Source organism: Oncorhynchus mykiss, chromosome 16, assembly GCF_057628025.1.
Source record: "Oncorhynchus mykiss isolate SJ-2025 chromosome 16, ASM5762802v1, whole genome shotgun sequence".
Lineage (NCBI taxonomy): Eukaryota > Metazoa > Chordata > Actinopteri > Salmoniformes > Salmonidae > Oncorhynchus > Oncorhynchus mykiss.
The window spans coordinates 20767589-20784814 of NC_143037.1; the positions used below are offsets into that span (position 1 = coordinate 20767589).

A 17226-nucleotide genomic window follows, 5' to 3' on the forward strand; every position below is an offset into this window, starting at 1 on the left:
GGCTGGGTCTTTCAGCATGACAATGAGCCCAAATACACCGCCCGGGCAACGAAGGAGTGGCTTCGTAAGAAGCATTTCAAGGTCCTGGAGTGACCTAGCCAGTCTCCAGATCTCAACCCCATAGAAAATCTTTGGAGGAAGTTGAAAGTCCGTGTTGCCCAGCAACAGCCCCAAAACATCACTGCTCTAGAGGAGATCTGCATGGAGGAATGGGCCAAAATACCAGCAAGTGTGTGAAAACCTCGAAGACTTACAGAAAACGTTTGACCTCTGTTATATACCCTTTGTTGGCAATGACAAAGTATTGAGATAAACTTTTGTTATTGACCAAATACTTATTTTCCACCATAATTTGCAAATAAATTCATTAATCCTACAATGTGGTTTTCTGGATTTTTTTTCTCATTTTGTCCGTCATAGTTGAAGTGTACCTATGAGGAAAATGACAGGCCTCTCATCTTTTTAAGTGGGAGAACTTGCACAATTGGTGGTTGACAAAAAAAAAATTTGCCGCACTGTATGACTGTACCCAATTCAATGCTACCTCCTTAAAACCATAACGCATACATTTTGTCAAAATTATTTCATGATCCACTAAATCAAATGCTGCACTGAAATCTAAAAATAGTACACCCACCAATCTGCTATTATCCATAGCATTGAGCCACTGGTCAGTCATGTCAACCAATACAGTGATAGTGGAATGGTTTCTACGATAAGCATGCTGATTAGCTGTAATCAGATAATTATTTTCCATGTACTCCCACATTTGTCTACTCACAATACCCTCCAATATCTTACTGAGTGTAGGGAGTAGACTAATTGGTCGACTATTGGAAGGAGTAATGGGTTCTTTGCAGTCTTTCGGAATAGGACACAGTTTCGCATGCTTCTATACATTTGCAAACATCCCCTTTTCAAGTGACCAATTAAATATGTATTTCAGTGGAACTGCAATCTGGGGAGCAGCACAGCGAAGCAAAAAATTGTCCATAAGACCTGTAGATTTACCATCAGGTAATGACTTCCAATAGGTTTAACACCTCCTCCACTGACACCGTTTGAAGACGAAAAGAGCAGATCTTATTGCTCATAATATGATCATCAATCCATTGGACAATTGCTTGTTTGGAAGAATGTATGTTTACATTTACATAACATTTTCTTTGTAAAAAAATCTGCAAAATGATTGGCAATATCAACTGGTTTTGTTATTATTCTTCAATCAACCTCCACACTAGATGGGCATGATGAGATAGATGTACCAAGTAAGCCCTTAACTGTGTTCCATACCTTTTTAGAATCGTTTTTACAATCAATAAACGCATCGTTGTAAAATAAAAAATTTAAAAGTGTCTTTCGATTCAATTTAACTGCATAATTACGTAATGTTCTATAATTCTGTTCATCAATTTCTAATTTTGACTTGGCTGCTTAGACTCATTTCTTTGAGAAAAAGCCTCACCCAGTTCATCATCAATCCATGGAGATGGACGAGCACCAACTGTACTCGTTCTTATAGGGGCATGATGATCCATTACCTCAGTGAGCAAATCAATAAAACATTTCTGTAGCGTTATTTAAATCATCCCCTAGATAAATCAGCTTCCAGGGTACAGCAGCCAAATCATTTAGAAATATCTCATGATTAAACGTTTTAAAATGTATTTTGACCACAATCCTAGGGGTGGTGTTCATGGTTATGGTCGCAATATTATGAGACCACTGGCATTGATCTGGCTTTTGAGCATTGCAATGGTATATTACAGAAAATCAGATCAATGCATGTCTGAACGATGCCCCAACTTAATTGAAGATCTAGTAGTATCATTAACCATTTGTTTCAAACCACAGTTATTGGCATTTCTCATCAATTTTGTTCTATTCAAATTATTGTGATCCTTACAATTTATATTAAAATCACCCAAAATAAATACATCTCTGTTGCCATCTGTGGCCTGGTCAAACCCAGTACATAAGTCATCCACATAGGACACCTTAGAGCTAGGAGGTCTATACACACATCCTACCAATATGGGTGCCTGGTGAGGCAGATGTACTTGAGCCCATAGTTTGACATACATTAAGATCATCCCTCCTCTTAAAAGGTATATGATTCTGAATACAGTGCTACACCCACACCATTCCTATTCCTGTCCCTTCTCAGTAGACTATATCCTTGAATATTAATTTGCCCATCATTTACAGATGCATCAAAATGCGTTTCGGTCAAAGCCAAAATATGAATATTATTTATGTTGACCAAGTTAAAAACCTCATGTATTTTGTTAGGAAGGCTACATTCATTAACCTGAGCTATATGCAACCCTTTCCTTATCAAGTGAAGATCAATAGAGCATGTATTCGTTGTAGTTGAAGTTGTCATGATACACCACAACACACTAACTCAGATTTGAACATTAAATTAAAATAGCCAGGGAGTTACTCCAGAGTCCCGATACAATTGCCCGTTGATATAAAGTTTATCCATCACCATGGAGACTCGTTAATTCAGGCAACGCTTTTCCTTCATGATGGGATATAGTCTTTCTCTTTTAATTGATCTCGGTGGGGAAGTGATCATTCATTCCAAAATCAGTGTTTCTGAGTTCTCTGCCCATGTTCTTCGTCATTTCCTTTTGCTTAAATTTGTCAAAACATGCAATAATAGCCTGTGGCCTATTTCCAGAGGCCTTGCCTATTCTATGGACTCTGGAGAAAGTGGCATTACGCACAACATCCGTGGGCAGTTTTAGTTGAGTTGACATAAAGTCTCGGACTGTGTCCTCACTGCCTCTGCTGTTGTCATTCTCCGGGATCCCTGAGAATATTAAGATTGTTCCGTATTGATCTACACTGTACATCAAGCAAGGTTTCTTTAAGTTGTTTGTCCTCCCTTTGCACCACCTACACCTTGCAATGAATAGAGTCTACAGTACCTTTCAGCGCCGTGTTCTCTTTCCTTAGAATCATCCAGCGTGTTTACAGGCAGAGTTAATCACACAAACTAACTGTTCAGCCGCAACTGATGAAACTAAAGTTGAGTGACAACAAACACTTAATTGAAGAAAAAAACGAGATTGTATGAGGTGATGAAAAAATGTGGTCTTTACAAAAACTATAAATTGCACTGATGAAAGAAATGTTGTAATTAGGGAGGGTTGGGTTTGGCAGGTAGGGAGGGTTTGGCCAGTAGGGATATCCTTGTCTCATCGGGCACTAGCGACTCCTGTGGCGGGCCGGGCGCAGTGCACGCTAACCAGGTCGCCAGGTGCATGGTGTTTCCTCCGACACATTGGTGCGGCGGGCTTCCGGGTTGAATGCGCGCTATGTTAAGAAGCAGCCCGGCTTGGTTGGGTTTCGGAGGACGCATGGCTTTCGACCTTCGTCTCTCCCGAGCCCGTACGGGAGTTGTAGCGATGAGACAAGATAGTAACTACTAACAATTGGATACCACAAAATTGGGGAGAAAAGGGGGTAAAATTCAAACAAAAAAAGGTCCCCAAAGCACACACATCCCTGAGTCGCTCCTCTTTTCAGTTCGCTGCAGCTAGTGACTGGAACGTGCTGCAACAAACACTAACTGGAATGTTTTATCTTAATCGCTTAATTCAAAGACTCAATCAGGAAAACTCTTACTGACAGTTGTGACTGCTTTGTGTGATGTATTGTTCTCTACCTTCTTGCCCATTGTGCTGTTGTCTGTGCCCAATAATGTTTGTACCATGTTTTGTGCTGCTACCATGTTGTTGTTATGTTGCTACCATGCTGTGTTGTCATGTGTTGCTGCCTTGCTATGTTGTCTTAGGTCTCTCTTTATGTAGAGTTGTCTCTCTTGTTGTGATGTGTGTTTTGTCTTATATTTATATCTTATTTTTAATCCCAGGCCCCCGGCCCCGCAGGAGGCCTTTTGCCTTTTGGTAGGCCGTCATTGTAAATAAGAATTTGTCCTTAACTTACTTTCCCAGTTAAATAAAAATGTTTAGCCATGTTATTTGCTACTCCCTGTATATAGCCATGTTATTTGCTACTCCCTGTATATAGCCATGTTATTTGCTACTCCCTGTATATAGCCATGTTATTTGCTACTCCCTGTATATAGCCATGTTATTTGCTACTCCCTGTATATAGCCATGTTATTTGCTACTCCCTGTATATAGCCATGTTATTTGCTACTCCCTGAATATAGCCATGTTATTTGCTACTCCCTGAATATAGCCATGTTATTTTCTGCTCCCTATATAAAGTTATTTTTACTGGTCATTGTTATTCAATCTTATTCACCATTTTTTATCTTTAACTCTGCATTGTTGAAAAAGGCCCCGTAAGCATTTCACTGTTAGTCTACACCTGTTGTTTACGAAGCATGTGACAAATAATCGTTTTTTTTTTTAAAGTTAGGCCCCCACCGCCACACAACAAGCAATTAACTTTCTGTTCACAGTCACAGCAATCAGTCAACCAAAAGGTAACTAACACTGATTGCGAAGCCATGGTAAAAGTCATGATGATGATAATGAATTGCTTTTTCCCCCCCAGAGCGTTTCTCATTAGGTCCCTAAGCAGTGCGCTGAAGTGTTTTTCTATTGACCTTGGTTGCTCCCTAGCTGGGTAGCCATGGTAAACAGACTGTTTTGTTTTCAGGTAAGAAAACAGCTAGAAGGCCAAAAGAAAGATAATTGTTTAACCTGAAACAAACTGAGTTTAAGACTGAATAAGGTAATCTTGGCTGTAGCCAAAAAAGTGACTAAGAAGAATTGTTTCGACAGAATTGTATATATGGATTATATTAAGAATACAATCTGGATACCATTCTTCCTAGTCATGGACTGTATCCTTTGAATACAGTATCTGCAAACAATTCTTCCGAGTCACGCATCATATCATGGCTGTTGGCTGTGGCGCTTACTGTTTTACTGTGGCCGTCTTTCCCCACTCCACATAGAACCCCACCGCTGTAGGAGAAGCTGAGGACAACAAGAAGCACAAGTCATGAACAGAGTGAATATTTGTCCTTAAAGCGAATGTGTGTGTGTTGTATTATACTGTATATGCGTGTGGTTAACTCAATGAGGACAATGGGACAGGAACACATAGGGGAAAGTCAAATGTGAAGAGGAGTTACATAAGAGTGGAGATGTGAGGTGAAGAGGTGTGTGCGTTTACATGTGAAGGGTCACCTTAGTGAGGTCAGCAAGTGAGCATGGGTCTTGTGGCTGAGCGTGTGCGTGTGCGTTTGTGGTTGTGTGTGAACGGTCACCTCAACGAGGACAGTGAGTGAGCGTGGGTCTTGAACATGGCCAAGCAGTTGGCCTTGAGGTAGTTCCAAACTCGCACCACACTCTGAATGCCGGTCTGGGCCGAGGCCAACACTGTGCTGTTCCCATTGAACGTGAGAGCAGACACCTGACAGCACACAGAGACAACACACTGTGAGGTGACATTGATGCCACCTTGACAGTGATAAAATGCAGCGCTAGTGTCAAAAAAGACTACGGAACTCTCATTACCTGCTGTGGCATTTCATTCAAAACCTGTTATAGTACAACGTCTACAGCACCAGCCAGGCCAAGTATTTGAAGTGGCATGGCCTACTATGACAACAGCGGCGCTATTTGTGAGTGTGTGTTGTGTGTGTATTCAGGATTTTTCATTAAACTGTGTGTTACACCTTATCAGTGTGGCCGATGAAGAACCTCTGCTGTCCGGAGGAGATCTTCATGGAGACGATGATGGCGTGACAGGGATACACCACCGTATCCCCAGACTTAGTCCATAGAGCCTAAAGGGAGAGCGGTAGTAGATTTGGTATTTATAAACCAAGTAGTTTGAATCCTGGGTGCTGATTGGCTGAAAGTCGTGGTATATCAGACATTATAAACTGGGCGGTTCAAGCCCTGAGTGCCGATTGACTGAAAGCCGCGATATATCAGACCGTATACTACGGGTATGACAAAATTTACATTTTTACTGCTCTAATTACATTGGTAGCCAATTTATAATAGCAATAAAGCACTTCGAGTCTTTGTGGTATACGGCCAATATAGGGCTGTATCCAGGCACTCTGCGTTGTGCATAAGAACAGTCCTTAACTGTGGTATATTGGCCATATACCACACCTCCTCGGGCCTTATTTCTTAAATATACAATACTTGTGTATATGATATATAGTTTTGTCATATATGATCTCACAGAGAGAGAGAAACTCATATCTGATATTATATTTATAACATATAAAAATGGTATGATATCGAATATACGGCAACGATGGATCATAAGTTTTCCTTTACTTATTTCACATGACTTTATAACCCCCTTTTTCTATCTTGTCTCATCGCTGCAACTCCTCAACGGGCTCAGGAGAGGCGAAGGTCGAGCCATGCGTCTGCCGAAACATGAACCGCCAAACCACGCTTCTTAACACCTGCCCGCTTAACCCAGAAGCCAGCTGCACCAATGTGTCGGAAGAAACAGCGTTCAGCTGACGACTGAAGTCAGCCTGCAGGCACCAGGTCAGCCATAGGGAGTCGCTAGAGTGCGATGAACCAAGTAAAGTCCCCCCGGCCAAACCCTCCCCTAACCCAGACTACGCTGGTCCAATTGTGCGCCACCCTATGGGACTCCCGGTCACGGCCGGTTGTGACACAGCCCGAGATCGAACCAGAGTCTGTAGTGACGCATCAAGCACTGTGACGCATTGCCTTAGACCGCTGCGCCACTCGTGAGGCCCCCGTGTGAAAACATATCTCATAGCGTAAACAAACACAGTGCCAACTTGAGACTTACACATTTCATAGTGGCTCCCCCAAAACCAATTATTCTGTTGAGCCTGAGGATGGGGTCAGGATGCAGCTTCTGAGTAGACAGAAACAGAATTCACACCAATAACTAACTGTATGGGTTCACACAATATTCTGTACGGAACCTAACAAAGTCGTCAGGTGTTTCAAAATCTGAAGTCAATCTCTTTTTTCTTGTCTTTTCTTACCCGCTGTTGGGATTCCTTGGCTATGGGAAGAGTGACAGGTCTTGAGACTGCTGTACAAACAATCTGGAAATGCAAAGAGACGAATGCGGAAAACCTTCAACAATACAGAAACAAAGCAGTGTGTAGGAGCAGGGAAAGCACAGGAAGTGGCTTTGTGAAAGAGATCTGTTACATGAAGGTGGAGTGTAAATTGAGAGGTGTGTGTGTAAGTGCTAAATGGTGTGTCTCACCTCCTCTATGTCACTGTCGTCTCTGTGGGTGTTGATGTCATCCTCGGTGTGGGCGTAAACGTGCACGCCCCCATCGTCCGTGCAAGGTATCCTGACAGCCGAGCGGTGCGACCTGGAGGTCCTCGACCCCTGACCTTTTCCCAGGTTGTCGCCAGGGCAATGCCAGTCATCCTGTGATGTGTCTTGGCCATTCAGGCCAGATGTGACCACTCCCAGCTCAGCAATACTGGACGTCTCCAGAGTGGTGCGATGCCTTGGGTGCTGGGGGAGGAAACGGCACATCAGGTTATGACAATGCGAAATACAGCCGTTTGTAATTGTACACAGAACAGACAGTCTGACACAGACAGTATACAGAAAATGGGACGACCACAGATATACACATATATTTAGAGCATGAAAATACAATTTCAGACACAAAGAACACACACACACAAACCAACCAACCACCCACCCAGGCTATTGTCTTACTAGTTTGGGGGTGGTGATCTGCTGGATGAGTGACACTCTGTCTTGCACTGGTTTGCTGATGTTCACACTGCGAGACATCTCTCTCATGGGACTCCTCTCTGCTGGGGAACATGCTGGGGCAAGACAACAATAACGTGCTGTTACCACAGAATTTGTACTGTGCAATTAATGTTTTCATTCTACTGTAATTATACACTAACATAGTAATCACTGCATTTGTCACAATTGCTGCTTAGGCACATCTATTCTTAACTTCATAGGAATTAGAGGTAAATCAAACATTCATAGGTGTTACAGTGCTGTCCACTTACTAGATACAGCGCTGGGATAGCCTTTCTGAATGGAGTCAAAGGGCATCTTGGCTCCGTCTGATGGAAACCTGTTAGAATAAACAAAGTAGCAGCTCAAAAGTTTTAAACATAAGAAGCAGTTGAAAGGCAAGTTGACACTTCAATACCGACTGAAACTAGAAAATGTGCTTGAAAATTGATTGAATTGTGACAGCAGCTCGATTCACCCTGTCTACGGTAACTGGATAGCAGTTCATTAGGGCATACCGGTGCAAAAAGTTTGAAAATGTTATTTAACAGACAACGAAAACAAGCAGTTATTTTTGGACAAGTCCAGGTAGTCGCTCGCTTTTTCAATTAAGTTCTCTCCCCCATTTGAATACCACCCTGGTGAGGCCACCCACCTGATGTAGTCATAGAGGTCATGCCAGCTGCCTCCCTTGGGCACAGGGAAGGACATCTCCCTAGGCATGGGGCCTGTGCCCAGAGATGACGCCAACCCGGCCTGCTTTGCCTCATTGAAGGACACTCCTGGAGGGAAATGAACAAAGGATAAAAAGATGAGGAAGTATATTGAAGAGATAGATTTGCCTTGGAGCCGGGCTAGAACCTTGAGGGAGGCACAATGAATGAACACAATTGATTGAATTGATTGCACCCCCACACAGCCTGGTCAATTGCACTGTGGTTGAATTGAATAATTATTTTTGAAATAAAAGTAAGTACTTCAAACTCAGGAGATGGCCATGAATAAGTAAGTAAGTTCAACTGTTTTTGAAAAATTTCAAGTACAAAAAAATGCACTTCAAATTCAGGAAATGGTCTGAAATAAGCAGGTTGAAGGTTCAGCTGTTAAACATTTTATAAACTAAAAACAAATATGCCAAACTAAGGAAATGGTCTTGTAAATAGGCTTAGCTTGAAGGATTCTCTGCATTTGAACTATTTCTATAAAAATGCCCAGGCTTTTGAACATCCTGAAGAAAATGAGCCCTTAACCTAAATATATTTTTGTTTAACTATGTGGTAGTTATACACCCACCGGACAGTTTATTAGGTACACCACCCCGTTCATGAAAATGGATTGCTCCTACAGACAGTGAGTCAACGTGGCCATGGCTTGCTATATAATGCAGGCAGACTGGCATCGAGGCATTCAGTTACTGTTCGATTTAACGATTGAACAGGCAAAACGAGTGACCTAAGCAACTTTGAGAGCGGTATGATCGCTGGTGCCAGGTGTCCCGGATCCAGTATCACACTTGTTGCTGAGAGGTCAAATGAAAATGGTGGGCCTCCCGGGTGGCGCAGTGGTTAAGGGTGCTGTACTGCAGCGCCAGCTGTGCCACCAGACTCTGGGTTCGCGCCCAGGCTTTGTCGTAACCGGCCGCGAAAGGGAGGTCCGTGGGGCGACGCACAATTGGCTTAGCGTCGTCTGGGTTAGGGAGGGTTTGGCCAGTAGGGATATCCGTGTCTCATCGCGCACCAGCGACTCCTGTGGCGGGCCGGGCGCAGTGCGCGCTAACCAAGGTTGCCAGGTGCACGGTGTTCCCATCTCTCCCGAGCCTGTACAGGAGTTGTAGCGATGAGACAAGATAGTAGCTACTAAACAATTGGATACCACAAAATTGGGGAGAAAAAGGGCTACAACTCTTTTTTTAAAAAAGGAAAATGGCAAGAATTGAGCAAGCTAACAGTAGGGCAACAAACAGACAAATAACACAGCAGCGGAGAACGGCATCTCGGAACGCACAACTCGTCGATCCTTGTCACAGATGGTGTGGTCATCTGCTGTAAAAGCCAGAGTTCCACTCCTATCAGCTAAAAACCAGAAGAAGCTGCTACAGTAGGCACACGATCACCAACACTAGACAATTAAGGAGTGGAAAAACATTGCCTAGAAAATGACAGCGAGTTCAGCTTACTTGAGAGGCCTGCTCAGTCCTCAGACCTCAACCCAATAGGGCATATTTGGGATGAAATGGAAAGGGCTGTTCGCAGCATGAATGTATTGCCGTCCAATCCGCAACTACTGCGTGATGCCGTCACGCCAGCATGGACTAAAATCCGTGTGGAATGTTTCCGACACCTTGTAGAGTGCCTCAAAAAAAATTCTGGCTGTTCTGGAGGCAAAGGTGGGTACGCCCCAGTACTAGATGGGTGTACCTAATAAGCTGGCTTGTGAGTGAATATTTCTACACTGAATGGGGTCTTAAGTGCAGTGCTCTGTTCACAACCATGCTGGCCTTGAAAGCTCCCCAGACCTGCCAACCCTGTCCAACTTTTGAGAGTACCAGACTCATGCGGCAAATTGGAGATTCACGTGCTTAGACAAACATTATGGATCACACCTGGTTCAGTTCAGTCCTCTGAAAAGGTATTTACAAAACATAAATGCATACTGATAAGTACAGAACATATAAAATAAATATGTTTTGTGGAATTAGCACAGATTGTCTGTATGTTTATTCCATTACATGTACAGAGTAGAATGAAGATAATTATCTATAACGTCTTTCTTAGCTCATGCCCCCAAGCTTAGTCTCTATAGTAGAGGAACGCTTGTCACAAATCACTAGGGCCAAATCTCACAAATCACTAGGGCCAGCTCACAAGTATTGGCTTTTTAGACACAGTTCCTAATCAACACTAAAAGCAAAATAATTTTGAAAACATTAAAACAAAAACAAATGAACACAGACCGCAAACTGGCTACACAAAGCTTAAGTAGGCTGCGGCAAAGGGAATCTGAACGCTGTTCGCTAGGCTACCGCAAAGGGAATCTGAACGCTGTTCGCTAGGCTACCGCAAAGGGAATCTGAACGCTGTTCGCTAGGCTACCGCAAAGAGAATCTGAACGCTGTTCGCTAGGCTACCGCAAAGGGAATCTGAACGCTGTTCGCTAGAAGAGTCCGCTGTTTCAGCCTACGTAAAGGTGCCTATTGTATTTCTTTGAAGCACTTACACAATTTCAGAGTTTCGAAGATGTATAAAATCTCAAATCTAGTGCAAAGGCATTTTAGAAGCATTACCTCTATAGCAAATACCAGACACTCATTCATTCTTCATCGTGCAGTCTTCTAAAATCCCGACTCCATTTAATGCCAATATGTTTATTTATTTTTTATTATACTTTTGTAATGCTTTTTGTGACGTGGATCATAATTACAGTTACAGTCAGGTTGCATGATGCTCGTAACGTTACGTGGAAAATACAACTAATGGGACGCAGCATTGTGCGACCAGTTATTTTTCTAACTTTAATTTAATTTCTTTCACTAGCAAATGCGCGTGAACTGCTGGCACTTTACAGGCGGACTACACCGCTCACGTGTTGCAAAATAATTTTGAAAATCTATATTATTCAATTATTGCACCCACACTGCTCGCACACGCCAACGAGCGTCTGCGTTGCCAAGCGCTAACAATTTATTTTGTCGCCCCCACACCAAACGCGCTCAGGTTAAAATATCAAAACAAACTGAACCAATTACATTAATTTGGGGACAGGTCGAAAATAATTAAACCTTTATAGCAATTTAGCTAGCTAGCTAGCTAATTTGTTCTATTTAGATAGATTGCTGTTGCTAGCTAATTTGTCCTGGGATAAACATTGTTATTTTACCTGAAATGCACAAGGTCCTCTACTCCGATAATTAATCCACACATAAAATGGTCAACCGAATCGTTTCTAGTCATCTCTTGTCCTTCTAGGCTTTTTGTTCTCTTGACTTTATATTGTGATTGGCAACTTTCATAAATTACATGCATTACTGCCACCTACCGATTTCGTCTTTCAGTCACCCACGTGGGTATAATGAGTATAATGAGATGGCACGTGGGTACCTGCTTCTATAAACCAATGAGGAGATGGGAGATGCAGGACTTGCAGCACGATCTGCATCAGAAATAGAACTGATTTCTATTTAAGCCCTTGGCAATGCAGATGCTCGTTGGCGCGCGCGAGCAGTGTGGGTGCAATAATTGAATAATATAGATTTTTTTATTTATATTCCAACGCGAGCGGTGTAGTCAGCATGTAAAATAGAAGTCAGTTCTATTTGTGAAGCAGATTGCACTGCAAGTCCTGCCTCTCCCATCTCAGGGAACATTCTTCCTCAATGACAAAAGCTGACACGTTATTACTAATAAAAAAGGTAACTAATAGCTAGTTCTGTGGAAACATTAAAAACTTTGAGCCAGGAATTTTCTCCCAGATTGCAATTTCATTTTGTGTACATACACAGTCCTTGGTAAACCTGACATGAAGCATCTAACACTATATTACATTATAATCCTATTATAAAACCCTGTGATAGCTTTGGGTCTCAGTCTCACCAGGGTCTAGCACCAGGTCACTGGTGAACATGTTTTTCACTGACATGTTGGCACACAGTTTGACTGTCTTCAGGTGGCTGTGGCGGCGGTTGAGGTAGACAGAGAGAATGTACTGCAGGTCCATCATCAGACAGGTCCAACGCACCGTAGAGGGGGCGGGACCCACCAGTCCTGGCCAATAGAAGAACTTGGTCATGATCAAGGAATACCGCAGTACAATTGTAATTAGCTGGTTTAGCCATGTTCAGTGAAGACATCACAGAAGACAAAACTCGACAAATCTGATTCAAATGACCAGCTTATAGCTGTTACAATTCAACCAGTTTTGCTTGAACATGATTGTTGTTGTAACTGTGTTACTATGTTTGGTGTAGATGTATGTTTTCACCGTGTCTGGCTGTTTTTGCAGTGCTCTCGTACACCGAACCCTTGGCCGCTCCACACAGGAAGGGGAACTGCAGCCAGGTGGCCGTGGACTTGAACTCCTTAAACAGGTTGGAGAAGGAGACACGGATCACCTGGCCCTCCTACAAAAAACAGCAGAGGAAACAGGGAGGTCAAATATAGTACCTGTAATTCTTATGGTGGGGTTTTACTGGTAATTGGTAAAAATGTGAATACTTATTTGTACAGTTTAGTTCGTTTGAGGTAAAATGGACTCTTAACAACGTGATGAAACTTTGCTAGTTTCTTGAGTCGGCAAGGAGCAACAAAGTCTCGGGTTGCAGAGGTAACAACCCCCACAATGTAGCAGCAGCACACATATACATATAACTCGTAGATGAATTATGTTTCTATGGCAGCACATGCAATCAGGAGCGAAGGAGAAAATGTGCGTCTAAAAATATGTTTTTATTTTTGCTATTCAAACTGTTACAGAGACCGCAGTCATTAGTCTGGCCAATTAGTCATCCTAAATTCCAGGACCGTCACAACCCTACATCTAGAGTGAGAATAGGTCTATTTCACTCTTTGCAACCATGAGGAGAGTGATAAGTGATCCACTGAACCCCAAGGCAAATCTAATGACAGAATTATATAGTGTGTCCAACTTTTAAGCATTGCTTTGAGTGGCCTGGGGTAAAATAAATTAACCTTGTCAAAATGAGGTACTAGGTCTTGCGTATTGGGGTCCTGCCGCAGAGCATCATAGAGGTTTATATGTGTTAAGATGAGCAAGGTCAAATAAATGGTTGAACTCACACTTGTTATTTGGCCAGTTGTCCTGCAAGGACTTCTGATTGGTCAACCCCAGGCTAGTGTGGGGGGATTATAAATGGCATCCTGTTCCTTTGTTCGGTGGAGAAAAGCTGAGGACAGGGGAGACTGAACATCTACCTCCCAGCATAACATCTTGATTTGTCCTTCTCAAATAAACCTATTTTTATCCCCCTGATTTGCTTTGGAGTTTGTGTTATTGAAGAATAACATCAATTGCTACACAAAAGAGACTATTGACTTAAAGTAATCTGACCTTGGCAAGGGCCATTGAAGTCAGTGTGTCCATGGACCTAGATGATAGACGCTCAGCAGTTGTGCACTTTCCCTGATTATCTCAACTGAGAATCAGAGACAGGGAAATCAAGGCACATGCTTTTGCTGTGGCAAAGCGGGACATCAGGCGTCTGTCTACGTGCTGATGTAAAGACATGAATTGCCGGCAACATCGCGCTCAGAGAAAACGTCAAAGACTGAAAACAAACAGACGTTCCAACAAAATAAAAATATATGTTCACGCTGTTGAGCAGAGAACATTGAGGTGAGAGACTCAGACCAGGAAGTCACACTAAAAATCCTGACTGTTGCTGGGGGAGGGGGGGGGGGGGGGTATGGCTACGTCTCTCCCTTACTAGAGGGGCAGCCAGTACATATGGAGATTGACACAGGGGCAGCTGTATCTCGTGTCAGACACAAACCAACGTTTTTGAAAGCACAACACTTAACTTATACTATCAAACCAAAAGTCGAGGCTGACTTTTAAGCTCTAGTTAAGAACAAAGTACTGGAGCTGGTCAGCGTGAGTGAATGGGCTACACACCAAACACTACGAGAGATAGACGGGCACCTAAACGGTTGGACTTGTAGAATAGACTCTCCCAACAGTTCATGTAGAGAGAGTTGTGTATTGGGGTTGTGCGGCAGAGCATCATAGGGGTTTGTATGTGTTAAGACGAACACGTTCAGATAAATGGTTAAACAAATTCATGTCTCATCATGATTTAATGGTTATAAAGGCGTGGTTATGAAATCCACAAGACAAGGAACCCAGGTAGAGTCAGAGACGAGGTAGATGCGACAAAACTTATAATGGTAGCAAGAAACCATACGGGCAATCCCAGGGGAAGGTCACCCTGACAAAAAAGGTGAATTATTCCAAAATGAAACCATGCTCATACAGTAATTATCCATAAGGTATATATACTGACCAAAAATATAAACGCAACATGTAAAGTATTGGTCCCATGAGCTGAAATAAAAGATGTCCCCCAGAGCTGTTGCCAGAAAATGTAATGTTAATTTCTCTACACTAAACCACTTCTAACGTTGTTTTAGAGAATTTGGCAGTACGTCCAACCGGCCTCACAACCGCAGGCCACGTGTAACCGAGCCAGCCCAGGACCTCCACATCAGACTTATTCACCTGTGGGATCGTCTGAGACCAGCCACCCAGACAGCTGATGAAACGGAGGAGTATTTCTGTCTGTAATAAAGCCTGTTTGTGGGAAAAAAACAAATTCTAATTGGCTGGGCTGGCTCCCCAATGGGTGGACCTGTGCCCTCCCAGGCCCACCCATGGCTGTGACCCTGCCCAGTCATGTGAATCCATTGATTAGGGACTAATTTATTTATTTAAATTGACTGATTTCCTTACATGAACTGTAACTCAGTAAAATCGTTGAAATTGTTGCATTTATATTTTTGTTCAGTGTATTTTGAAGTGCAGACATTATTTAGGTACAATTCCATCTGCTGACATTTTACAAAAGTTCCAGTAGACAACAAATGTGTTACGATAGATTTTGATAAAGAAATCTTTAAGAATTGAATGTCAATGGGTGTAATATCCATAACGGTTGTATTTCCACTCTAAAGTAATAATGGAAATTACATCATTTTCAAATGTTTCCTTTTTTTTTGTGTTCAGCCAAGCCTTTCCTTCAAAATGCCTATTCATGTTTTGACCTAAGAGACTTACAAACTCAGACTTCTGCTAATATGTTCAGTCTCCCCAAAATCTGGCCCATTTAATGTTACAAGTAATGCCTCTGTTTTATTTGGCCAACATGCCAATATTTGGGTATTCCAAGGGGACCTATAGACACACACATCAGAAGCTTAATTTACATTTTGTTTGTCCATTCTGTGAGACATTCAAGTTGTGATTTTGCCTGCAAATGTAACATCCATAAAGCTGGAATCAACAATACCAGTCATGATTCTGTCTGGTAACTTATCAAGGAGAGTTCCATGGTTGAACGCCTGAACAGCACACGTATTCATAAAGGGTCTCGGAATAGGATTACTGATCTAGGATAAGGTCCCCTACTAATCTTATTCATTATGATCTAGGGAAAACTGATTTTAGACCAGCACTCCCACTGAGAGGCTTTATGAATATGGCCCTGGCTAAATGCAAGGATATTAGAATAACATAATCCCCCAAAACCCTAGACAAGACAATAACAGAGCTGAACGTGTCACTCGAGGTTCTAAAACCTAGACTGCATTATAGAGGCACCAAAACAACTAGTCTAATGAACTACTGTAGGCTTAAAACTTAGAGAGATTTATATTACTCGTTCAATAATTAGATGGATAAATCTAAGAAGCTTAGATGGACAGATTTAGAAGGCTTATTTTCCCAATTCCAGTTAAGATCACAACTAAATGTCATAATCCCTAATGAGTGGTGGTAAAATAACCTTGGGTTTTAAATCCATAGGAACTACAGCACTTTCAAAATGAAAGGTTGGGTATAAAACACATGAGAAAGCAGCAAATTCTAGCAGGTAGATCAATATCACAAGGAATAAGTGGTGTTCTACTGAGAATCAGTTCCGGAGGCATGCTACTATACTCCACAAAAATATAAAACACAACATGTAAAGTGTTGGGCCCATGTTTGATGAGCTGAAATAAAAGATTCCAGAAATCTTTCTCTAAAATGTTGTGCACAATTTTTTACATCCCTGTTAGTGAGCATTTTTCCTCTGCCAAGATAATCCATCCACCTGTCAGGTGTGGCATATCAAGAAGCTGATTAAACAGCATGATCATTACACAGGTGCACCTTGTACTGGGGACAATAAAAGGCCACTCTAAAATGTGCAGTTCTGTCACAACACAATGCCACAGCTGTTTCAAGTTGAGGGAGATTGTAATTGGCATGCTGACTGCCCGAATGTCCACCAGAGCTGTTGCCAGATAATTTAATGCTAATTTCTCTACCATAAGCTGTATCCAATGTTGTTTTAGAGAATTTGGCAGTATGTCCAACCGGCCTCACAACCGCAGACCACATGGAACCACGCCAGCCCAGTGGGTGGTCCTATGCCTTCCCAGGCCCACCCATGGCTGCACCCCTTCCCAGTCATGTGAAATCCATAGATTAGGGCCTAATACATTTATTTCAACTGACTGATTTCTTTATATGAACTGTAATTCAGCAAAATTGTTGAAATTGATGCATGTTACGTTTATATTTTTGTTCAGTATAAAAACAGGTATTGAGTGTCGTGGAAGTGGGAGAGAAGAGACAGACTGTTCTGAATAGTAATGTTATTTCACTATTTAACACAGCAAATTCCTTAGAATTATGAGGCATATATTTATTTGATCAGTGCTATGCCAATCCATCATACTATCAAAATACTAAGTACTATGCACTTGTTGAATAATAACATGCCTC

The 17226-nt window shown here is 42.2% G+C and overlaps 1 protein-coding gene across 4 annotated transcripts in view; it reads right to left on the reverse strand.

The window, feature by feature from the left end:
• Positions 1-17226, reverse strand: part of wdr90 (WD repeat domain 90) — a 58911-nt gene that overhangs the window by 40026 nt on the left and 1659 nt on the right. For all 4 annotated transcript variants that reach the window (XR_016487169.1, XR_016487170.1, XM_036946479.2 and 1 more), the window contains exons 4-14: positions 12706-12844; positions 12318-12488; positions 8384-8510; positions 8001-8068; positions 7690-7802; positions 7219-7479; positions 6989-7051; positions 6787-6855; positions 5672-5782; positions 5261-5406; positions 4910-4967 (exon numbers count right to left, since the gene is read on the reverse strand). Coding sequence is in view for 2 of the 4 variants with exons in the window: in XM_036946479.2 (XP_036802374.2) it covers positions 4910-4967; positions 5261-5406; positions 5672-5782; positions 6787-6855; positions 6989-7051; positions 7219-7479; positions 7690-7802; positions 8001-8068; positions 8384-8510; positions 12318-12488; positions 12706-12844 (1326 nt within the window). In the remaining 2 variants the exon portion in view is untranslated. The remainder of the gene's footprint in view (positions 1-4909; positions 4968-5260; positions 5407-5671; positions 5783-6786; positions 6856-6988; positions 7052-7218; positions 7480-7689; positions 7803-8000; positions 8069-8383; positions 8511-12317; positions 12489-12705; positions 12845-17226) is intronic.